We start from the raw sequence: 25,208 nt of genomic DNA on the forward strand, positions 1-25,208 counted from the left end.
GGGTTGGGAGAGTGCCGAAAGTCAATCGCAAACTCAATCGAAGTTGTTGCATGTCGACGCACCTCTCCCCGGTGGTACTTGGAATCGCCGCCGCAAACAGCTACCTCTCGAAAATCCGACCCCATGTACTTCACCTATTCGGATGACTTAGTCTTGAGATGTGCATAGTTGAGTACTAACCATCCAGTGCAACTAACCTTACTAAAAACGTTAAGAAAAAAATGGGCTGAAGCGAGCAACTGGCAAATCTAGGAATTCTTTGCCTGGATTAGTACTTGCAAACATTTTCTTCTCCATGAATCCTGCTATAACAGACCCAATGTATAAATGATTTGCCATTCATAGGGACCACATCTTTAAATTTATAGGTAAGAAAATAGAAAGCAAATTATAGATTCATGCTGAGGTTGAAAACCAATTAAAAAAAAATTGTTATGGACGTCACTGGCAAGGTCAGCATTTATTGCCCATTTCTAATTGCCATTGAGAAGGTGATGGTGAGCCGCCTTCTTGAGCCGCTGCAGTCCTTGTGGTGAAGGTACTCCCACAGTGCTGTTAGGGAGGGTGTTCCAGAATTTTGATCTATGACGATAAAGGAACGGCAATATATTTCCACATCAGGATAATGTGTAACTTGGAGGTGATGGTGTTCCCATGTGCCTGCTGCCCTTGTCCTTCTAGGTGGCAGAGATTGCGGGTTTTGGAGGTAATATCAAAAAAGGCAGTTGCTGCAGTGCATCTTGGAGATGGTACACACTGCAGCCACGGTACGTCGGTGGTGGAGGGAGTGAATGTTTAAAGTGGTGGATGGGGTGCCAATCAAGCAGGCTGCTTTATCCTGGACGGTATTGAGCTTCTTGAGTGTTGTTGAAGCTGCACTTATCCAGGCAAGTGGAGAGCATTCCATCACACTCCTGACTTGTGCCGTGTAGATGGTGCAAAGACTTTGGGGAGTCAGGAGGTGAGATACTCGCCACAGAATACCCAGCTTCTGACTTGCTCTTGTTGCCACAGTATTATGTAGCTGGTCCAGTTAAGTTTCTGATCAATGGTGACCCCCAGGATTTTGATGGTGGAGGATTCGGTGATAGTATTGCCGTTGAGTGTCATGGGGAAGTGGTTAGACTATCGCTAGTTGTTGATAGTCATTGCCTGGCACTTGTGTGGTGTGAATGTTACTTGCCACTTATCAGCCCAAGCCTGAATGTCGTCCAGCGAACTTCTGACCTTATGATGGAGGGAAGGTCATTGATGAAGCAACTGAAGATGGTTGGGCTGAGGACATTGCCCTGAGAAACTCCTGCAGCGATGTCCTGGGGCTGAGAAGATTGGCCTCCAACAACCACTTTCCTTTGTGCTAGATATGATCCAGCCAGTAGAGAGTTTTCCCCTCATACCCATTGACTTCAGTTTTACAAGAGCTCCTTGATGTCACACACATGATCAAATGCTGCCTTGATGTCAAGGGCAGTCACTCACATTGCTCCTCATCTCTGGAATTCAGCTCTTTTGTCCATTTTTGGACCAAGGCTGTAATGAGGTCTGAAGCCAAGTGGTCCTGGCAGAACCCAAACTGTGCATCAGTGAGCAGGTTATTGTTGAGTAAGTGCTGCTTGATGGCACTGTCGGTGACACCTTCTATCACTTTGCTGATGATTGAGAGTAGACTGATGGGGTAGTAATTGGCCGGATTAGATTTGTCCTGCATTTTGTGGACAGGACATACCTGGGTAGTTTTGCACATTGTCGGATAGATGCCAGTGTTGTAGCTGTATTGGAACAGCTTGGCTAGAGGCACGGCTAGTTCAGGAGCACAAGTTTAGCACGGTGGCCAGGATGTTGTCGGGGCCCATAGCCTTTGCTGTATCCAGTGCGCTCGGCCGTTTCTTGATGTCACGTGGAGTGAATCGAATTGGCTGAAGACTGACTTCTGTGATGGTGGGGACTTTGGGCCCAAGTTTCCCCAGGAGTTGCTCCTTTTTTTTTTGGAGCAACTTGATTTTTCTGGACTATCTTTTTAGTTGCAATTCTGGCCATTTAATTTGCGCCAGTGTAAGTGAGTTAGTTAAGTTTTTTTTTAAGTTCAGTTTTTTTTTCCAAAAGTGGGTTTTCCCAGCCACTTACCCCTGTTTTAGGCATTTGGCCAGCAAATAATTGCTCGAAACTAACTTAGGCCAGCGTATGTTGCCACTTCTGTCCGCACAGAAAAACCTTACCTAGAGTTAAGGAATCGACGCAAGTAACTACATTTAAAGCACCACCAAGCACCAAACAAAGCACAATAAGTAATAAGCAATCAATAAACAAAATGGAAGGAACCCTGCACCTAAAGCACCAAGACCAAAGTGATAAGCAATCAGTAAATAACAAATAAAAAATAGAAGTCCTACCTTAGGGAACGCAGCAGTCCGCCGATGAGGGAGCCCATTCGGCCAGGGCTAGGGACGGCATGCTTCGGGCCCCTCCCACACAGCCTGCAGCACGTGTTTGCACAAAACGGCCTGCCAGGAGCTACTGCACATGCGCGCAGACGTCCCGGCACTGTTTTCAGCACCGGGGCATGGCTCCGCCCCCAACCCATTGGGCCACACTGCGCCATGACCAAAGAGAGGCTGCGGAGCGGCCAGAATACTGACGTCTTTTTTCGGCGCACTTGGAGGCGGACAAAAACGCCGCACCTCTGGTGAGGGCGCCAGAAAAACAGGTTAGGGAAACTCTAACCCTTCAGGAGGAGGTCGACATGGATCATCCACTCTGCAATTCTGGTTGAAGATGGTTGTGTAAATGCTTCAGTCATGACTTTTGCACTCGCATGCTAGGCTCTGCCATCATTGAGGGTGGGGATGTTCATGGAGTCTCCTCCTCCTGTGTTCACCACCATTCATAACTGGATGTGGCAGGACTGCAGAGCTTTGATTTAATCCGTTGATTGTGGGATCGCTTATCTCTGTTTGTAGCACACTGCTTCTGCTGTTTAGCTTGCATGTACTTCTGTGTTGCAGCTTCTCCAGGTTGGCACCTCATTTTTAGGTAAGCCTGATGCTGCTCCTAGCATGCTCTTTATTGAACCAAGGTTGGTTCCCTGGCTTGATGGTAATGGTCGAGTGAGGGATATGCCGGCCATGAGGTTACAGATTGTGGTGGAATACAATTTTGCTGCTGCTGGCAGCCCACAGCACCTCATGGATGGCCAATTTTGAGCTGCCAAATCTCTTCTGAATCTATCCCATTTAGCAGGGTGGTCGTACCACACAATACAGAATAAACATTATCTAGCTTACTTACCTTATGTTAGCTGAGACTTGGATATGTAACTCACTGCATGGAATAAACTAATGAAACTTTATTCGATAACACAACAATGGTGCCATTTGCAGTATTCACATGGAAGGGAGGCAAGAAAAAGATTGATTGGACTTACTGCAAGAATACCAGGAGCAATGAAATACTTCAATTTTCTGTACGATACCTTGGCATGAAACTCTCTTAAAAGAAACTGTTCTTATTTGCCTCAAGATTCATTGTATCATATTTGACCAGTTATGTTTTTGCATGTAAGCTATTTTAAAACACTACATGTATTTTAACTTGTTTTCCTTAATAAATGTTCTTCAGTAAGGTACTGTTTTCTCTGACCACACACTACTTTAAAGTGGAAGGCGGCGGGGAGAGGTCAGTCTGTATCACTTTTGGCTTCTTCTTCTTTGTAAAAGCCATGGCGATCCTAATTGTGACAGAGAAATATCTGGAGTTTGGACTGGAGACAGGTACTTGTGTTGTTGTTCCTGGAATTGTTTCAAATTTTAACTGATTACTATACATTTGAATATCATATTTCAGCCTTATAGCTCCATTTTTCCAGTGCTGTCATTTATACTGTGCCGTTTGTGCAAGTATGTTTTTTTTAGAGTTAATTTCCTGTGATGCTGCTCACTTTAAAAAAAATTACTCTTCCAGTAGCTGTTTCTCTGCTTACCTTCTACTCCATAATTCTACGTTCGCTCTCGCGCTCTCTCTCTCAGACTCACTTTCACACCTTTGGTTTCCCGCTCAGCCACCAGTTTGCCAATGGTAGTGGTGGGACCATTAGAGCAACTAAGGAGGCCAGAAGGGGGTGAGACTATCAGCCTGGTAGGGGGGGCCACAGCCAGTTGTGTTGACAAGCCCCATACTCAGTTTGGTATTGATGGTTCCACTCAGAGATAAGGAACCTGTAGAGGTTGGGACTGCAATGAGAAAATAGTGCAGGTGGTTCTGCATTGAGACTGCTTAGATAGGTGTAAAGCTTTTTTTCCTGGCAACCACATGACCAAAGATAAATTAGTCACGGATATCCAAACACGCTTTTTATATCCTATGTGAAATATATAGATTTTTGAACAATTCTTAATTTTAGAAAGTTGTGTATTTTCATGTATCCCGTTATTTTACTCCTGGCTGGATTTGACATATGCCTTTCAAAAGCAAATTACTCCAGATGTTGGAAATATTCAGCAGGTCAGGCAGCATCTGTGATGAGAGAAAGAGAGCTAACGTTTCAGGCCAAGGTTCTAACGAAAAGTCATCGGCACAAAATGTTAACTCTGTTGCTCTCTTCACATTTTCAGCATTTTCTGTTGATATACAGGGCTTATTTGTATTTGTAAGGAAGTATTTTTATCCTCCGTGCTGTAGAAACAGCTGCCTAACCCAGGTTTTCTATATAAATAAAATAGTGCTGAGTTCTGTATCAAATTGAAACTCTAGGCTATACTTTAGGCTGATATATCTCTTTCAGCACTGTGCACATCTGCAATGTAAGAGCTGACCTGTTGATAGTGTCACCACAGTCCAGGTGCTGGTAGGACTCTCGGGTCACATTTAAAATACGTGAAAATGGAGGAATAACCACCTACTGCAGCTCTTTAAAGTATGCTCATTCCCTTAAAGGGGAAGAAATGGCCCCGCCAGTGCAGTGATGTACATCTTAATCTTTTTAAACATGTTGCTTTGAAGGTCCTGCTGCAGGTGGTCCTTCATAGAATGGTGCTCTTACTTGATAACTGAAGAATAAGCATTTCATATAGTCAGGTGAGTGTATGCCAAGCGGTCTGAGAAGTTTGGGGATGTCTATGCAGGAGTCCACAACCCACATTTATGCATTGTTGCATAACTCCTTGGCTGAGCTCTAGATACCTTGGAAAGTGTGATCATTCTCTGCAGCAGAGCCACCTTTGGCTGAGGTCCTTATTTCAGGCATAGTTTGCATCGAAAGTTCTGTGGGGCTCGAAAGACCTTGGGTTTTAATTTGCAGCAGTCATATTTGTCTAGATTCGCTGTTGAAAAATAAGGTTCAGACAGTAACAATGCAGGGCTTCAACAACCAGTTTTTTTGTTCAGTGGTCGCTGTTTGGGGTAGAGAGTACTTCATTGTCTTTCCATACTAACTGGCAATATTAACGTACTGCACACAATCCGTTTCCTAATCAGTTTTTGTCTATTGTATTAAACCCATTAGGAAAATAGTCATTTCATAGAATCATAGAAATTACAACATAGAAGGTGGCCATTTGTCCCATCATCCTTTGCTGGTGCTACTTTTTCAATTGGAGCTGTCTTAGTCAGATCCCACTTTGTTTGCTAAAGCAGATAGTTCTATTATGCACAGTTTTACAATGAGAGTGGTTAGCTTTATTTTTCCCTTTATATTAATGCTGGTGCACATTTTCAATTTTGATCTACACGTGTGGACTTCCCTCATTTTATTTTCACTTTATTTTAAACATTTTTAAAGCAAATGTAATAAATATTCTGTATGAAATTAAATTAGTTTGCTACTTTAGAAATGTCTATTTTATAAGTAAATTAGAAATAAAATGTTTTTTATTGCGAATTTTAATGCAAATTACCATGTTAGAGAACCTGTAGCGAAATGAAAAGCACTTAGTCATGTTGAAGTACAATTCCTTGGGTCTCCAACACCTTCTACTATTTTACCCTGGTATACATTCTGGTATGACTCTAGACAGTAAATGTCAGCATTTGACTGGGTGACTGTAAGTGGGCATCATTGCAGAGTCCCATACTGTCATCACTTGCTACTCATATGTGCCTTTTCACGATGAGGAATCCTGGCTGATTTCCTCCCACACACCTACCCTAGCTCATTGTTGCTAAAACCAATTGTAGCACGGCCATCAAACACCTCACAAAGGTAACTAACTTGGTAAAGACTGGGCATCAAGCCTGTGACCTCTCTGGTCTGTAAGACTCAGTTCTACTTTAGCAGTACATTTGCTGATTGAATTATTGCTTCTGTTTGTTGCAGTTTCCATATTTACTTTTGATCTCACAAGTTTTTATACATTCTTGAAATTAATATCATGCAGATAATTACTTGTAGCTGGGAAAGTGCAGCGAAATTACATGTGGAATTTTATTCAATTTTCTATAATGGCAGAAATGAAACTTCTGATGTATACTATCTCCTAGCTGAGAAGGCATCCCAGGTCTCTGCTAATGTTGGTCAGTAAACCAACTGCTAGAAGATGCGTGAGGGAGGGCTGGAAGGTGTTTTTCTAACTTTGACACCTCCATATCAGCATTCAGTTCCCAGATGCTTATCTGCAGGAATTCCAATTGAGCTACATTCTTGCACTTCTGCATCTGGCTCCAATGAAGTGACTGAAATAAATGTATAAAAGGTAGGAATATATGTTTTAAACTCAAGTGGAGGGGAAGCACACATGCATGAGTGCTCCACAGTGTCAGCTGTGGCTCAGTGGGTAGCACTTTTACCTCTGAGTCAGAAGGTTGTGCACACAAAAATATAGGCTGACACTCCATTGCAGTACTGAAGGAGCACTGCACTGTCTGAGGTGACATCTTTCGGATGAGATGTTAAACCGAGGCCCCGTCTGCTCTCAAGTGGACGTAAAAGATTCCATGGCACTATTTCAACGAAAAGCAGGGGAGTTATCCCCTGTGTCCTGGCCAATAAATATCCCTCAATCATCATCATTAAAAAAAAACAAATTATCTGGTCATTATCACATTGCTGTTTGTGGGAGCTTGCTGTGTGCAAATTGGCTGCTGCATTTCCTACATTACAACAGTGACTACATTTCAACAGCACTTTATTGGCTGTGAAGCGCTTTGAGTAGTCCAGTGGTCGTGAAAGGCGCTATGTAAATCCAAGTCTTTCTTTTCTCTCTCTCTCGCCTTACCATGTAGGCTGCCATAGTACTTCTCGCCAAACTCGTTCTGGATTTTGGCTTTATTTTTTTTTAAGATACGTTCTGATTCTGTACACTTTTAAAAAAAAATTCCACATATTAGAATTTTCATTCCATTGCTTGTCTGTTGATTATTTTACAGTTAAAATGGGTTGATAACATTTCAAAACGAATTCTGTACTCGAAGCATCAAGATCATTCAAATGCAGCAAGGTGCATCAAATGTATTTTTAACGGTGCAAAATGTGCCTATTCATATACTGTGTGAATGTATCAGAAATACTGAATGAATTTCATGTCAAATTAACTGCTCTTTTCCCCACAACCCATATTTAGGATTTGCAAACTTTTCTGACAGTGCTATGCAGTTCCTTGAGAAACAAGGCTTGGAATCCCAGTAGGTTTCATAACTTTTACATTTTTAATAACCGTTAAAGTAATGTTTGGGTAACCAGTCTTCTACACCATTGTTCATGGGATTACTAAAACAATTCTGCTTTTGAGATAAAAAATAAATGTTGTGATTTGCTATTGTGTATTTTCTATTTTACAATATATTGTGTAATTAATGCCAGTTACCATAGTACATATATTTCCAATATATAAACATTTGGAAAGAATAGAATTTGAAGGATGAATGTAACAATGTACAATATCCATTTAGTGAGTTCGAATTTTATTCTGAACGGCAATGGTCTATTCACATTCATTCATTCATTGCGTAATGTTCTAACTTCCATAGCATGCAGAGACAATGAGCCCAAGTTTCGGGCCGCGCCTAAAAGCCTAAAACGGCGCAGCCTGGATCTGGCGCCCGTTTTTCGCGCCACAAAGTGCGCCTAAAAAAAAACTCACCTATTTTCCGGCACCCTGCAGGTCCTCTGGAGCTGGGCGCGACGCAGCATGAGCTGTGGGGGGCGGAGCCAGGTCCCTGCACTGTAAACAGTGCCGGGACCTCTGCATATGCACGCTACAGGCTCCAGGCTCCAGGCACCCAAAACTGTGGGAGGGGCCCGAAGCACGCAGCCCCTAGCCCTGGCCGAATGGCCTCACTGGGGCTGCGTGGATAAGGCTCACCTCCCACCTGACTCGACCCGACCCGACTTGACTCCCGCTCCCAGGACCGGACCCGACCTCCGCTCTCCCACCCCCGGCAATCCGACCTCCCACCCCCACCCCCGGCAACCCGACCTCCACTCTCTCTCTTTCCCCCCGCCCCCCAACCTCTGCCCCCCGGCAACCCGGCCTCCACGCCCCCCCCACCCCCGGACCAGAGACCCGACACCACCTACCTGTAAATCGAGCCCGAAGTCTTGGGCCCAGCCGTTCAGACTCCTCTCCTCTCCTCTCCTCTCCTCTCCTCTCCTCTCCTCTCCTCTCCTCTCCTCTCCTCTCCTCTCCTCTCCTCTCCTCTCCTCTCCTCTCCTCTCCTCTCCTCTCCTCTCCTCTCCTCTCCTCTCCCTCCTCTCCTCCCTCCCTCCTCTCTCTCCTCCCCTCTCCCCCCTCCTCCCATCCTCCCTCCCTCCCTCCCTCCCCCCCCCCCCATCCTCCCTCCCTTCTCCTCCTCCTCGTCCTCCCCTCCCCTCGCTGTCAGAAACACAGACACTGACAGACAGAAAGTGAGAGACACACACACAGATAGACAGAGAGATAGAGACACTGACAGACACACTGGGGGGGCAATCCCAGCACGCTATTGGAGGACTCCCGGTGCTGCAGTCAGTAAGTAGAAAATGTTTTATTTATTGATTTTTTTTTTAATGTATTTTTTATTAATTTTTTTTGATTGATTTATTGGTTGATTTATTGATGTATTTATCATTTATTATTGATGATGGCTCTTTATTTGTAAAACTGAAGTGTTTAATGTTTGTAAACTTCCCTTTAAACCGCCCCCCCCCTCCATTCCCTACGCCTAATTTGTAACCTACGCCTGATTTTCTAAGTGTGGACAAGGTTTTTCTGAGCGTACAAAAATCTATACTTACTCCATTCTAAGTTAGTTTGGAGTATGTTTTCACTGCCTAAACTTTCAAAACGGGCGTAAGTGGCCGGACACGCCCCCTTTTGGAAAAAAAAATCTGTTCCAAACTGAAACTGTTCTAACTGACTAGAACTGGAGCAAACTAAATGCCGAGATTTGCAATTTCTAAGATACTCCATTCCAAACCAGTTGCTCCAAAAAAACAGGAGCAACTCAGGCTGAAACTTGGCCCCAATATTGCTGGAACTTGCACACTTTGTTTAGGTTGGCTTACCTGTGTTCAGCTGCCCAGATATCTTGTCTGAGTTGAGGAATTTGGCTTATACTGAATTGTGGGCAAAAAGACAGTGGGCCTGAAATTCAGTACCGCTGGAAAGCTGGTGCTTCCCCCACTGTTTTGTGGCCATTAGCGGCAACATTTTTTTGTGGCTGGGCCACCCCATATTCAGCTTCAAAAGTGAGCAAATGAGTTCCAGCTCTAATGAACCCTTCCAAAGTGGATTTTTCAGCAGTGTGGCTGTCTTAATTTGAGCATTATCACCACTGAGAAATTCAGCATTTAGGTAAGGGTTTCTAATGAGCCAGCTGCTCACCGGCCTTTTTAAAAGCCAGGGTTTGCAGCAAAGCCCTGGGGGAGGTGGGGAGCGTGGGTGAGGAGGAGAAAAAGAGTTTGGAAGGATGGCTGGTGTAAGAGGTGCAAGGAGAGCCAACAGGTTCACTGATATGGAGCTGGAGACACTGATGGACGGTGTGGACAACAGAAGAAGAATACTGTTTCCTGACTTGAGGAGACCTGGCAGACCGCCAGTACATAATGCATGGAGGGAGATTGCAGGGGAGGTGTCGGGCACCTCCATATATGTGAGGACACAGCCTCCCAGGAGAGTGCTGGCCAGTCTGCACCTGGTCCTTCCAGGGTGGCGATGGGTCGAGCCTCCTAGCTCTGGGGCGATGGGGATCCTCCTCCTCCTCAGGTGGTACTGCTGGCTCGACCTCCAGCGGCTGTCCCCTCATAATGGCCAGGTTGTGCAGCATGCAGCAGAACATGATGATTATGGAGACCTGTTGAGGAGAGTACTGCAAGGTGCCACCAGAGTGGTCCAGGCACCGGAACCTCTGCTTGAGGATCCTATGCAATGCTGGATGATGCACCTTGCATGCCGTGGTGCTGTCCTGGGGTTCCGCAGTGGAGTGTGCAGCCAAGTGGACAGGGGATATCCCTTGTCCCCAAGCAGCCAACTGCAATCGTGATTCAGGCCGGTGAAGATGGCCGGCACACTGGTCTGGCGCAGAATGACCGAATCACAGTTGCTGCCTCCCATGCCCGCTGCCTCTCTGCAAGGTGCTGACGGCGACGCCTTCTCCTGCATGCCACCCTGCTTCTGACCAGGTGTCTCCCTCCTAACATTCCTCCCATCCTCCGGGTGAACCCTGCCAAACAGGTCTCTGGTGCCCACAGGCCTCCACTAAAGAGTCAGACCTGAAAGTTGTACAAAAGTCTGTGAAAACCTCTGAGCAACACTCAGCAGGTTTAATGGAGCCAAAACAATTAACAAAACTATTTCAAAAGTAAAATATTGCACATGATGTAATATGACATAAAAACACTAATAATTATTAAAACTATTTTCATACTAAAGGACCCTGATCGCGGCACAACTCCAGCGGTGTCTCGTTCGAGCACTGTCTCGAATACTTTGCGGGGGCACTGCCTGAAGAAGTCCTACCTTTTTGTAGGTGAAAATCGCTATGGGGCCGTTTTCCAGTGGCCCGTCTGCTGATTACCTCACCACAGGAAACCCTCCTTTACTGTGGCTTCACCCTGCCATTTCCGGCGGAAGTGCACACCGCTCAAATCCCCTCCCCCCAATCTGAGCTGGTGACGGTGAATTTCGGCCCCAGTATCTTGGTATAGCATTTTAACACATCAATGTGTGTCACTAAAATGCCATACAATGAATTGCTAAGTATAGATGATTCTACAGTGGTTTCAGCATTTTGTTTTAAATAATCAGTAAATCTACATCCAAGTTGAGGTTTTTTTTTAATTATGTTGTATAATAAACAATACTTATATTTTACTTTTGTTTTAACTCTTGCTTGTAGTGTTACCATTTTGATGAACCATTTTCAGTATTTGTATGCATAATGGTTTTTTACTCTTCATATATTATTATTCCAGGGGTCCTATCTCAAAACTGACCTTTAAAATGTTCCTGGCTGTTTTCTGCGCTCTCATTGGTGCTTTTCTGACATTTCCTGGCCTGCGGTTGGCTCAGATGCATCTGGATGCCCTGAATTGTGCAAAAGAAAGGCTAACGCAGTAAGAAACTTGTAATTATTATGGTGAAATTAATGAAGCTTCTTCATTGTAAAATCTGAAACAACTTATCCCATTTGTAGCTGTTCTCTACTATAATTATAAGAGTAAGCAAATTGGAGGTGCCTATTCTAGAATTTGGTGTAGAATATTACCAGTTGTAAGTTTATTGTTTCAGTCTTACATCCATAAACCACTGAAACCAAATAAGTCAGCAGACTTATGGAAGAAATGGGATACTTCTTTCAAGATTGCATTGTGCCACCCCACGATCTTACTATTTACATGTTAAATAACGGCCATCGCTTTCTCAGTTCTTTTTAATCCTGTTCACGTTAGACTTGCGTTTGCATTGATCCTATGTAAAAAGTGTTTGTAGTTGCAGTGTGGGCACAAGCCAGTTTAAAATTCTTGAAGATAGATTTATTTCAGTTCCCAGCACTGCTAGAGTTAGCCTTTTCAGGCACTATTTGCAACTAGTTTCTTCACAATTATGACTTCATAATAGTTTTGTGACAGATTCCAGATCAGATGCAGGAAAATTATCTCCTAAAACTAAAAGAGTAAAGGCAGCAGCCACCTCTTACCTGCCTCACTATGCAAGCTCTGTGCCATCACAATGACTTATCTTTTTTTTACAACTTCCTTGGAACCAACTCGCTAGTTCTAATTTTCAGAGCTCAACTTATCTGAAACAAAATACTTGTGCTGAGGAAGAATATATGCAGACTCCACCTCCTCTCAATCCAGATTAATCAGTAAAAAGACTGTCATTGCTGGATATGTCGCTTGTTCTCTGCAAAGTGGTGCTTTTAAAGGTGAGATATGACAGTATTACTGATGTGTAATTGACATTCTGAAACTGATGCATGAGATTTGAGCCCTCATGCAGGTACTGGATTGATGAGTCTGAAATTGCACTTAATGGGTTAGCTGGTGCACTAGTCCCTGTGAGTGCTTTAACGTTGGGAACCAAGTGAGGGTCTTTCCCTGTGCTGTTGCTAGATGAACTCTTGGTATTACTTAAGTTCAGGCCCATAATGGGTATTAGAAACACTCGCTCTCACTCTTGCTCTTATATTAAGCTCTCAAGTTTCAACACATGCTGAATAATTTGGCGTATCCTTATCCTTGAAAGACTGACTTATCAGATTATCTCAACTGATATGCTCCTGCTGAACATGACAAACTTCAGAGGTACCATGCTTCAGACACACTGCATCTCTTCTAGAAGAATGTTGTTTGGATATCCAGAAACTTGTATAACATTTTATAGCTGGAGACAGGATACTGGCATGGCCGAGCTAAAGTTGTTGGTACTGATCTTTTCTGGATTCTCCTGCTGGGCTTTTCATGAGGTCACTTTATGTCTGGAATGTGTGCACATGCACAGCAAGCTCTTGGTTCATAAGCAAAACTGGGAGCATAGAATTGTTTGCTCATTGTCCTCAACATTTGCCCGTTTCCTACATTATGACAGTGACTACACTTCAAAGGTACTTCATTAGTTGTAAAGTGCATTGGCACGTTCTAAAGTTGTGAAGGCCCTCTAAATACAAGATCTTTCTTTCTGTGTCACTTCTCCATTCACATCTTCTTATACACAGTACTTGAGAGGATAACTATACAAATTAATCCTCAGTCGCTTTATCCTAATGAAAAATCTCATTTCTTTTTTGATAAGGATAAAGCTATAAGAACATAAGAATTAGGAGCAGGAGTAGGCCATTTGGCCCCTTGACCCTGCTCTGCCATTCAATAAGATCGTGGCTGATCTTATACCTCAACTCCACTTTCCTGCACTGTCCCCTTGATTCCCTTTATATCCCAAAAATTTATCGATCTCTGTCTTGAATATACTCAAAGACTGAGCCTCCACAGCAATCTGGGGTAGAGAATTCCAAAGATTTACCACCCTCTAAGTGAAGAAGTTGCTCCTCATCTCAGTCCTAAATGGCCAACCCTTATTCTGAGACTGTGACCCCTGGGTCTAGTATCCCCAGCTAGAGGAAACATCCTCCCTGCATCTACCCAGTCAAGCCTGTAAGAATTTTGTATGTTTCAATGAGATCACCTCTCATTCTTCTAAATTTTAGAGAATACAGGCCTAATCTACTCAATCTCTCCTCATAGGACAATCCCCCCCCCATAGAGCAGTATTTCTCAAACTTTTTTTGATTGAAAGAACCCCTTTTCAAATGGATTAGTAATCATGCCCCCCCCCCCATCTAAATTATGATACAGGTTCGACCTACCAAATCCGGAGTTCCAAACTCCAGAATGATCCGAAATCCGCACATTGCGCTAATCCGTGGATGGTCGTCCGAAATCCAGAAAATGTTCCGAAATCCGGACATTTTTTAAACGGCAATAGTGGTATTTTTTTGGAATTTTGTGCCAAAAATACCGCTAATCACTCCGCTATTTTCTAACGGCCCAGTGGTAAATATCAACGGAAACCACGGTTGGTTTTCGCCAACTTTACTCCAATTACCACTGCGAGTTGGGCCTTAGGAGGGAGGAAAACACACAAAATTGCTAAAAAAAAATAAAAATCACAAAACATTCACAAGACATCATCATTATACACAGTCCCTCGGAATCGAGGAAGACTTGCTTCCACTGTTAACATGAGTTCTTAGGTGGCTGTACAGTCCAATATGAGAGCCACCGTCTCTGTCACAGGTGGGACAGATAGTCGTTGAGAGAAAGGGTGGGTGGGACTGGTTTGCCGCGCGCTCTTTCCGCTGCCTGCGCTTGATTTCTGCAGGTTCTCGGCGCCCTAGACTCGAGGTGCACAACGCCCTCCTGAATGCGCTTTCTCCACTTAAGACGGTCTTTGGCCAAGGTTTCCCAGGTGTCAGTGGGGATGTTGCACTTTATCAGGGAGGCTTTGAGGGTATCCTTGTAACGTTTCTGCTGCCCACCTTTGGCTCGTTTGCCATTAAGGAATTCCGAGTAGAGTGCTTGCTTTGGGAGTCTTGTGTCTGGCATGCGAACCTATGTGGCCTGCCCAGCGGAGCTGATCAAGTATCGATGCTGGGGATGTTGGCCTGGTCGAGGACACTAATGTTGGTGCATCTGTCCTCCCAGTGGATTTGTAGGATCTTGCAGAGACATCGTTGGTGATATTTCTCCAGCTACTTGAGGTGTCTACTGTACATGGTCCATGTTTCTGAGCCATACAGGAGGGCAGGTATTACTACAGCCCTGTAGACCACGAGCTTGGTGGCAGGTTTGAGAGCCTGATCTTCAAACACACTTTTCCTCAGGCGGCCGAAGGCTGCACTGGCACACTGGAGGCGGTGTTGGATCTCGTCGTCAATGCCTGCTCTTGTTGATAGGAGGCTCCCGAGATATGGGAAATGGTCCATGGTGTCCAGGGCCGTGCCATGGATCTTGATGACTGGGGGACAGTGCTGTGCAGTAAGGACAGGCTGGTGGAGGACCTTTGTCTTGCTGATGTTTAGCGTAAGGCCCATGCTTTACTATTGAATCGCTGAAAAATAATTTAAAAATAAAACTTTAACTTAACTTTTTTTTAGCAGGTCTTCATACTTACCGCTGTCCCAATGGCTGCAATGCAGGTTTTTCCCAGGCAGCTTTTTTCTACCTAACTACGGTCACCGCTGAGTGAAATAATTTTTTTTTTGCAACTGTAAACAAACCCCCCACGCGCACGCACAGACACACACCAAAATAAATAACAAAAAATTTAAAAATCACACAACATTTACAAGACTGCACAGAGAGGTCTTAAACGAAGTGGAGTTAAACAGAGCAGTTTATTCGGGAATGTGGAAAGAGTGGGAATTCGGAGAAGAGGGGGAAGATTACAATCAGTTTTTAAAAAGTACAAATAGGTAAGTGATATTTCACTGGCTATTGGGTTGGTCAGTTTTCTCTTTTTTTCTTGAGCATTGTTTTAAATTAAGAGCTGGGATTATAAACTAAATGTTCAAAACGCCAAATCTTAACGAATTGAATACATTAGAGATGGCAGGGCAAGTGGTGTGTTTCTGCTGTTGCATGTGGGAGCTGGTGGACACCATTGAGGTCCACAGTGACCACATCTGCAGCAAGTGTCTGCAACTCGAGGAACTTCGGCTCCGTGTTGATGAGCTGGAATCCGAGCTGCAGACACTGCGACACATCAGGGAGGGGCAGAGTTACCTGGACGCTGCGATCCACGAGCTAGTCACACCATTTAGATTAATTCCAATTTGATCCGTGGTCAGGGACAGGAGGGTGTGACTACGAGTGAGGAAACTATGGGGCTTCTGGATGTAGTGATGGGGGAGCCTCGGCCCTTGCTCTTGTCCAACAGGTTTGAGGCAATAACTCCCAGTGTGGACGAGAGCAGGGACTGCGGGGAGGATGAGCAAACTGACCATAGCACCGTGATACAGGAGGCCATTCAAGTGGGGGGGATAAAAAGAAATGTTATAGTGGTAGGGGACAGTATCATTAGGGGGATAGATACTGTTCTCTGTAACTGAGAGCGTGAGGCCCGGTGCCAGGGTTAAGGACATCTCTGGGCTGGAGAGGAACTTGAAGTGGGAGGGGAAGATCCAGTTGTCATGGTCCACGTGGGTACCAACGACAGAGGTAGAACAAACAAAGAGGTTCTGCTGAGGGAGTATGAGCAGCTAGGGGCCAAATTAAAAAACAGAACCACAAATGTAACAATCGCTGGATTACTACCTGAGCCACGAGAAAATTTGCATAGGGTAAATAAGATCAGAGAGTTAAAAACGTGGCTCAAAGACTGGTGTGGGAGAAAAGGATTTTGGTTCGTGGGACCCCGGCACCAGTACTGTGGTAAGAGGGAGCTGTTCTGTTGGGACAGGCTCCACTTTGACTGTGCTGGGGTCCTGGCAAATCAAATAACTAGGGCTGTAGAGAGGGATTTAAATTAATTAATGGGGGGGCGGGGGGGGGCGTTTAGGTGAGCGGAAATTTTAAAAGTCAAGGAGAAGGCAATAGAGCAGGGTAGCACTGGGGGAAGTGAAAACCAGAACGTGACAGGAAGAGATAGAATGTATAAACATAAAAGTGTATAAGAAAGTGGGGTCAAAGCAGGAAAAAAAAATGGTTTTAAAAAAATTTTTTAAAGCTCTTTACCTGAATGCACACAGCATTCGTTACAAAATAGATGAGTTGATGGCACAAATAGATATAAATGGGTATGATCTGATAGCCCTTACAGAGACGTGGTTGCAAGGTGACCAAAGCTGGGAGCTAAATATTCAGGGATATTTGACAATTCAGAAGGATAGGCAGAAAGAAAAAGGAGGTGGGGTAGCTCTGTTAATAAAGGATGAGATCAATGCTTTCGTGAGAAACTATATTGGCTCAGAGGATCACGATGTTGAATCAGTTTGGGTGAAAGTAAGGAATAATAAGGGGGAAAAGTCGCTGGTGGGCATAGTGTATAGGCCCCCTAACAGTAGCTATACTGTTGGACTGAGTATAAATCAAGAAATAATGGAGGCAATAATCATGGGCGATTTTAACATTCATGTTGATTGGACAAAGCAAATTGGCCAGGGTAGCCTTGAGGAGGAGTTCATAGAGTGTATCCGGGATAGTTTCCTTGAACAGTACGTTGCGGAACCAACCAGGGAGCAGGCTATCTTAGATCTGTTCCTGTGTAAGGAGGCAGGATTAATAAATGATGATCGAGTAAAGGATCCTCTGGGAATGAGTGACTATAGGATGGTTGAATTTCAAATGCAGTTGGAGGGTGAGAAAGTTGGATCTCAAACCAGTGTCCTAAGCTTAAACAAAGGAGACTACAAAGGTCTGAAGGCAGAGTTGGCTAAAGTGGACTGGGAAAATAGATTGAAGTGTGGGACGGTTGATGAGCAGTGGCAGACATTTAAGGAGAAATTTCATAACTCTCAACAAATAGATATTCCAATGAGAAGGAAAGACTAAGAGAAGGGATAACCATCCGTGGCTAACTAAGGAAATAAGGGACAGTATCAAATTGAAAACTAGGCCATACTGGACCTGATGGCATGCATCCTAGGGTCTTAAAATAAGTGGCTACAGAGATAGTGGATGCATTGGTTGTAATCTACCAAAATTTCCTGGCTTCTGGGGAGGTCCCAGCGGATTGGAAAAACGCAAATGTAACGCCCCTATTTAAAAAAGGAGGCTGACAGAAAGCAGGAAACTATAGACCAGTTAGCCTACCATCTGTGGTTGGGAAAATTCTGGAGTCCGTTATTAAGGAAACAGTAGCAGGACATTTGGAAAAGCATGATTCAATCAAGCAGAGTCAGCATGGTTTTTTGAAAGGGAAATCATGTTTGACAAATTTGCTGGAGTTCTTTGAGGATATAACGAGCAGGGTGCATAAGGGGGAATCAGTGGATGTGGTGTATTTGGATTTCCAGAAGGAATTCGATAAGGTGCCACATAAAAGGTTACTGCATAAGATAAATGTTCACAGGGTTGGGGGTAATATATTAGCATGGATAGTGGATTGGCGAACTAACAGAAAACAAACAGTGTCGGGATAAATGGTTAATTTTCCGGTTGGAAAACAGTAACTAGTAGGGTGCTGCAGGGATCAGTGTTGGGGCCTCAACTATTTACAATCTATATTAATGACTTGGATGAAGGGACCGAGTGTAATGTAGGCAAGTTTGCTGATGATACAAAGGTGGGTGGGAAAGCAATTTGTGAGGAGGACACAAAAAATCTGCAACGGGATATAGACAGGCTGTGAGTGGGCAAAAATTTGGTAGATGGAGTATAATGTGGGAAAATGTGAAGTTACCACTTTGGCAGAAAAAATAGAAAGGCAAATTATAATTTAAATGGAGAAAAATAGCAAAGTGCTGCAGTACAGAGGGACTTTGTGCATGGAAACATAGAAAATAGGTGCAGGAGTAGGCCCTTTGAGCCTGCACCACCATTCAATAAGATCATGGCTGATCATTCACCTCAGTACACCCTTTCCTGCTTTCTCTCCATACCCCTTGATTCCTTTAGCTGTAAGGGCCATATCTAACTCCCTCTTGAATATATCCAATGAACTGGCATCAACAACTCTCTGCGGTAGGGAATTCCACAGGTTAACAACTCTCTGAGTGAAGAAGTTTCTCCTCGTCACAGTCCGAAATGGCTTACCCCTTATCCTTAGACGATGTCGCCTGGTTCTGGACTTCCCCAACATCGGGAACATTCTTCCCGCATCTAACCTGTTCAGTCCCGTCAGATTCTTACATGTTTCTATGAGATCCCCTCTCATTCTTCTAAACTCCAGTGAATACAGGCCCAGCCGATCCAGTCTCTCCTTATATGTCAGTCCTGCCATCCCGGGAATCAGTCTGGTGAACCTTCACTGCACTCTCTCAATAGCAAGAACCTCCTTCCTCAGATTACGAGACTTCACTAAGGCCCTGTACAACTGCAGTAAGACCTCCCTGCTCCTATACTCAAATCCCCTAGCTATGAAGGCCAACATACCATTTGCCTTCACCGCCTGCTGTACCTGCATGCCAACTTTCAATGACTGATGCACCATGATACCCAGGTCTCATTACACCTCCCCTTTTTCTAATCTGCCGCCATTCAGATAATATTCTGCCTTTGTGTTTTTGCCACCAAAGTGGATAACCTCACATTTATCCACATTATACTGCATCTGCCACTCGTTTGCCCACTCATCTAACCTGTCCAAGTCACCCTGCAGCCTTTTAGCGTCCTCCTCACAGCTCACACCGCCACCCAGCTTAGTGTCATCTGCAAATTTGGAGATATTACACTCCATTCCCTCATCCAAATCATTAATGTATATTGTAAATAGCTGGGGTCCCAGCACTGAGCCCTGCGGCACCCCACTAGTCACTGCCTGCCATTCTGAAAAGGACCCGATTATCCAGACTCTCTGCTTCCTGTCTGCCAACCAGTTCTCTATCCACGTCAGTACATTACCCCCAATACCATGTGCTTTAATTTTGCACACCAATCTCTTGTGTGGGACCTTGTCAAAAGGTTTTTGAAAGTCCAAATACACCACTTCCACCGGTTCTCCCTTGTCTACTCTACCAATTACATCCTCAAAAAAAAATTCTAGAAGATTTGTCGAGCAGGATTTCCCTTTCATAAATCCATGCTGACTTGGACCGATCCCGTCACTGTTTTCCAAATGTGCTGCTATTTCATCTTTAATAATTGATTCCAACATTTTCCCCACTACTGATGTCAGGCTAACCGGTCTATAATTACCCGCCTTCTCTCTCCCTCCCTTCTTAAAAAGTGGTGTTACATTAGCTACCCTCCAGTCCATAGGAACCGATCCAGAGTCGATAGACTGTTGAAAAATGATCACCACTGCATCCACTATTTCTAAGGCTATTTCCTTAAATACTCTGGGATGCAGGCTATCAGGCCCCAGGGATTTATCGGCCTTCAATCCCATCAATTTCCCTAACACAATCTCCCGCCTAATAAGGATTTCCTTCAGTTCCTCCTTCTCACTAGACCCTCGGTCCCTTAGTATTTCTGGAAGGTTATTTGTGTCTTCCTTCGTGAAGACCGAACCAAAGTATTTGTTTAACTGGTCCGCCATTTCTTTGTTCCCCATTATAAATTCACCTGAATCTGACTGCAAGGGACCTACGTTTGTCTTCACGAATCTTTTTCTCTTCACATATCTATAGAAGCTTTTGCAGTCAGTTTTTATGTTCCCTGCAAGCTTCCTCTCATACTCTATTTCCCCCCTCCTAATTAAACCCTTTGTCCTCCTCTGCTGAATTCTAAATTTCTCCCAGTCCTCGGTTTTGCTGCTTTTTCTGGCCAATTTATATGCCTCTACCTTGGATTTAACACTATCCTTAATTTCCCTTGTTAGCCACGGTTGAGCCACCTTCCCAGTTTTATTTTTATTCCAGACAGGGATGTACAATTGTTGAAGTTCATCCATGTGATCTTTAAATGTTTGCCATTGCCTATCCACCGTCAACCCTTTAAGTATCACTCGCCAGTCTATTCTAGCCAATTCACATCTCATACCATCGAAGTTATCTTTCCTTAAGTTCAGGACCATAGTCTCTGAATTAACTGTGTCACTCTCCATCTTAATAAAGAATGCATGAAACACAAAAAGTTAGTATGCAGGTAATCAGGAAGGTAAATAGAATGTTGGCCTTTATTGCAAGGGAGATCGAGTATAAAAGCAGAGGAGTCCTGCTACAACTGTACAGGGTATTGGTAAGGCCATACCTAGAGTACTGCGTACAGTTTTGGTCTCCGTATTTAAGGAAGGATATACATGCATTGGAGGCTGTTTAGAGAAGGTTCATTAGGTTGATTCTGGAGAGGAGAGGAGTTGAGTTGACTTATGGAAGATAGGTTGAGTAGGTTGGGCCTATACTCATTGGAATTCAGAAGAATGAGAGGTGATCTTATCGAAACATATAAGATAATGAGGGGGCTCGACAAGGTGGATGCAGAGAGGATATTTCCATTCATGGGGGAAACTAAAACTAGGGGGCATAGTCTCAGAATAAGGGGCCGCCTATTTAAAACTGAGATGAAGAATTTCTTCTCTCAGGGTTGTATATCTATGGAATTCTCTGCCACAGAGAGCTGTTGGAGGCTGGGTCATTGAATATATTTAAGGCAAAGATGGATAGATTTCTGAGCAATAAGGGAATAAAGGGTGATTGGGTGTGGGTAGGGAAGTGGAGCTGAGGCCAAGATTAGATCAGCCATGATCTTATTAAATAGTGGAGCAAGCTCGAGGGGCCAAATGGCTTACTCCTGCTCCTATTTTTTATGTATGTTCTTAAATATCTAATTGCTGCAAAAGAATTAAAAAATAAAAACTTTGTCTTACCTTTTTTGTGGGTCTTCATATCTGCCGCTGTCCTTGGGGCTTCAACGCAGGTTTTTGTCGGGCGTTTTTTTCACCCAGAATATGGCCGACCGAAAGGATCCGAAATCTGTAAATACCTGAACCTGGGCCTGGGCGTTTCCAGATTCGGGACTTCAGAAAAATGTTCCAAAATCTGGAAAATTCTGAAATCCAGAGCGGCCTTGGTCCCGAGGTTTCTGGATTTCGGAGGTCGAACCTGTACTCATAATATGAAAATGCTGCATGTTGTAATAATGATTTTAAGAAAGCAAGTATTTACTTAGACATCAGTGAGATGAGTATGCCAGCTTCTCACACCAATTCCATAGCAACAGATGGCCACTATTAGTCACATAGTGCTGAACTATTTTTAAAGCCCTCAGCAGGCTGGCCAAAGTGAGTGGGGGCATGAGCGCACATGCTGGGATGCTGATGGAAGCATGACTCACTGACTTAGTGTCTCACTGGCGTGCCTTATTCTTTGTCTCACAGAACTTTGCAACGGCTTGATGTCTGAAAAAACTTGCATTTCCTTCACTCTCTCATTTCTCTCGCTATCTTTATTTCCCCTCTCTTCCTTTCTTGTGCCTTCTCGTTCTCTCTCTCTTTTCAAAAAATATATTGTATCCCCCATACACAACTTTTTGTGTACTTTACAATTATAACAAATGCACATTATTTTCTCAATCTGTATGCTGATTTTGTGTTTCTAGTAATGAAAGCAGTATTAGCATTGTGCATTTTTACTCAACATGAACCAAATGTTTTAATTTGTAACTACTGAGCAGATTAGTGTTGGGCCTGTTCAATACTCTACTCATGAAGGAAATTCATTTCAGAAAAAGATTGGTATTTGCACACACAGATATTTTTCAAATGGTGTTTTGTTTCATGTCTCATTATTGCTATTTACTTCTGACCCTTAGTCTAGACCAAGAAAGTGTTTTTGTCATGAGACACTTAGTTGTATTTTGCATAGAAATAAATTAAAAAAGTTTGTTACATATTATAAAGGAAGTGGGAAAGTTCATAATTTACTTGGAAAGTTCATATCAAGGTGATGCTTACTAAGGTGAATGAGGTGTAGTGCAAACATTGTACAGTTCCACAGTTCTAGTTTATGCCAAAGTATTTATACACTCTTTATATAAAAACATGGTTCATCCTGGCAGAAATAAGTGAGTTTTTTGGGTCATTTTTCACATTTCCAGGATGTCTCAATGAATTACTTTTGAAGTGTAGTCCATGTTTATTTAGGCGCTTATGATAGTCAATTTGTGCAATGCAAGGTCCCACTAGCAACCAATGAGATGAATGGCCAGTTTTTCTGACAGTTTTGGTTGAGAGCGGGAGGTCAACAGTGGAAGTTCCCCGACTAGCAGGAGCAGTTCTTCTCATCAGAGGGTGACAGGGCACTGGTTGTTGTGGAAGGAGAGGGTCTGCAGCAGTCTGCCGCACTCCTAGGCTGCCCCGTCGTACACACGCACTGTCGCTGTAGCCCATTCTGTCATATAACATTCTATTGGCTTTGCTTTAGATCAAAAACATAGCAGCAGAAGCTAAACACAATAATCATAGATTCTAAGAGAGCAGTCAGGGGGGAGGGGGTGAAAACCCTAAAATACATAAACGGGATTGAAACTCCAAACAAACACAAAATAGTAAATATTCTGAATGATTACTTCAAGTATTCACAAGGAAAGTCATCCACATGCAAGCAACAAAGCCAGTAGAATGTTATATGACAGAATGGGCTACAGCGACGGTGCATGTGTACGACGGGGCAGCCTAGGAGTGCGGCAGACTGCTGCAGGCCCTCTCCTTTCACAACAACCGGTGCCCTGTTGCCCTCTGCCGAGAAGAACTGCTCCTGCTAGTTGGGGAACTTCCACTGTGGCACCAAGATCTGCATCTTCGATCAGTGGCGGTGCGACGAGCAGGAGGATTGCCAGGACGAAATTGGGCTCGAAATGCAGCTGGCCTCAGGACGCAGCATGCTGACCCGGCCTCAGAGGGAGCACCGCAGGTGGCGGGGAGAGGAGGAGCGGCCAGCCCCAGGACATGGCGTGGATCGCGACCCCCGCCGAGAATGATGCCGGACTAGGGAGGTAGCCGGATAAAAGAGTACCGGATAAGAAAGGTTCCATCTGTAGTTTGTGGTACGATAAATACCACGGGCTAAATTTTTCACCCATTGACTACATAAAAGTCTAGCCCCACCTGTGCTGTGGCAGAAACATTCCTGACTATGTTCATGGGGGCTAAAAATTGAGCAATCAGAACAGTCTCTCAAAATAAAAACTACTCTTTGGCATATGAGGATTTGCATTATTAATTACAAAGCTAAAGTTGAACATGGGAGGATTATAGAATCATAGATCCTGACAATTCTCTGAAAAACTTTCTCCTCATCTCCCCGGTAGATCTTTTTCCAATGATTTTGGATTATGACCTCTGGTTATTGACCCACTTGCCAGAGAAAATACATTTTCCTTATTTCCTCGATCAAAACCTCTCATCTTGAAAATCTCTATTATTTCACTTTTTAATCTTCTCTGTTCCAGGGAGAGCAATCCTAACCTTTCCAGCCTCTCCTCATAACTGAAGTCCCTCATTCCTAGTAATATCCTGGTAAACTTCCTCTGTACCCTTTCAAAGGCCTTTACATCTTTCCTGAAGTGTAGTGCCCAGAATTGGCCACAATACTCCAGCTGAAGCCTGACCAGTGATTTATAAAGTTGTAGCATTATCTATTTGCTTTTTATATTCTATTCCTCTATTTATAAAAACCCAGGTAACCCATATGCTTTTTTTTTAAACCACCTTATCAACTTGCCTTGCCACCTTTAAGGATTTGTGTATGGACACCAAGGTCTCTGCTCATCTACACTTTTCAGAATTGTACCATTTATCGTATACTGCCTTTCCATATTAGTCCTCCAAAAGTGCATCACTTCCCACTTTTCCCCATTGAACTTCATCTGTCATGTTTCTGCCCATTTCATCATTCTGTCTGTCAACCTGAAGCCTATAACTATCATCATAATCTACTACTTTGCCAAGTTTCAGATCATCTGCAAACTTTATAATGCTCCCTACACCAGAGTCTAGGTCATTTATAAAAATTGCAAAAAGAGTAATGGATCCAAAACTGAGGAGGCTGGCAAAGATTGCACTGGAAAAGTCCAGTCTGGAGACAGCAAAAATGTGGACAAGGGTTACAGGGGCCATGGAAATGAGATTAGGGGCAAAGATTGGCAATAGGAGGAAATGAGCAATTTTGGCAATGGCTAGGGTATGGAGTATGAAGCTGAGCTCCGGGGTCACACAGCACATTGAAGCTTCATATAATTTGGTTCTATCTGAGCAAGTAGTCTGACTGTGGGATTGCAACGGCAAGAGTTTTTAAGATGACTTCAGTCTTTCAGATGTTTATTTGGAGGAAGTTTTAACTCGTCCATGGCTTGATGCCAGACAAATGGTCTGGCAGCACATAGGTGGTTAGGGAATCAAAGTTGATGGTAGAGAGGTCAGTGTATGGAAACTGACTGCATGTCTGCAGGTGAAGTGTTCAGGCAAAACATGTAAACTAGGAAAAGCAGTGAACCAAGGATGGAACCCTTTGGGGACTTTGGAAGTCACCATGAAGGGGTGGGAGAAGATTCTATTCATGGGGACGTGCTGGCTGCATTGAGACAAGTAGGAGTTGAACCTCATGAGAACAGTCTTGTAGAGATAGACCACAGACAGAGGTGAAAGATGGGGAGGTTACGGATAACATGCCATGGTTACAGTCATAAAAGATGTCGTTGGGCA

At 43.8% G+C, this 25,208-nt stretch overlaps 1 protein-coding gene across 5 annotated transcripts in view; it reads left to right on the plus strand.

Moving 5' to 3' along the window:
* Positions 1-25,208, plus strand: part of tmem161b (transmembrane protein 161B) — a 144,316-nt gene that overhangs the window by 90,118 nt on the left and 28,990 nt on the right. For all 5 annotated transcript variants that reach the window (XM_070885251.1, XM_070885260.1, XM_070885270.1 and 2 more), the window contains 3 exons: positions 3,616-3,767; positions 7,551-7,611; positions 11,381-11,521. In XM_070885251.1, the coding sequence (XP_070741352.1) occupies positions 3,616-3,767; positions 7,551-7,611; positions 11,381-11,521 (354 nt within the window). The remainder of the gene's footprint in view (positions 1-3,615; positions 3,768-7,550; positions 7,612-11,380; positions 11,522-25,208) is intronic.

The sequence above is a fragment of the Pristiophorus japonicus genome, chromosome 1, assembly GCF_044704955.1.
Source record: "Pristiophorus japonicus isolate sPriJap1 chromosome 1, sPriJap1.hap1, whole genome shotgun sequence".
Lineage (NCBI taxonomy): Eukaryota > Metazoa > Chordata > Chondrichthyes > Pristiophoridae > Pristiophorus > Pristiophorus japonicus.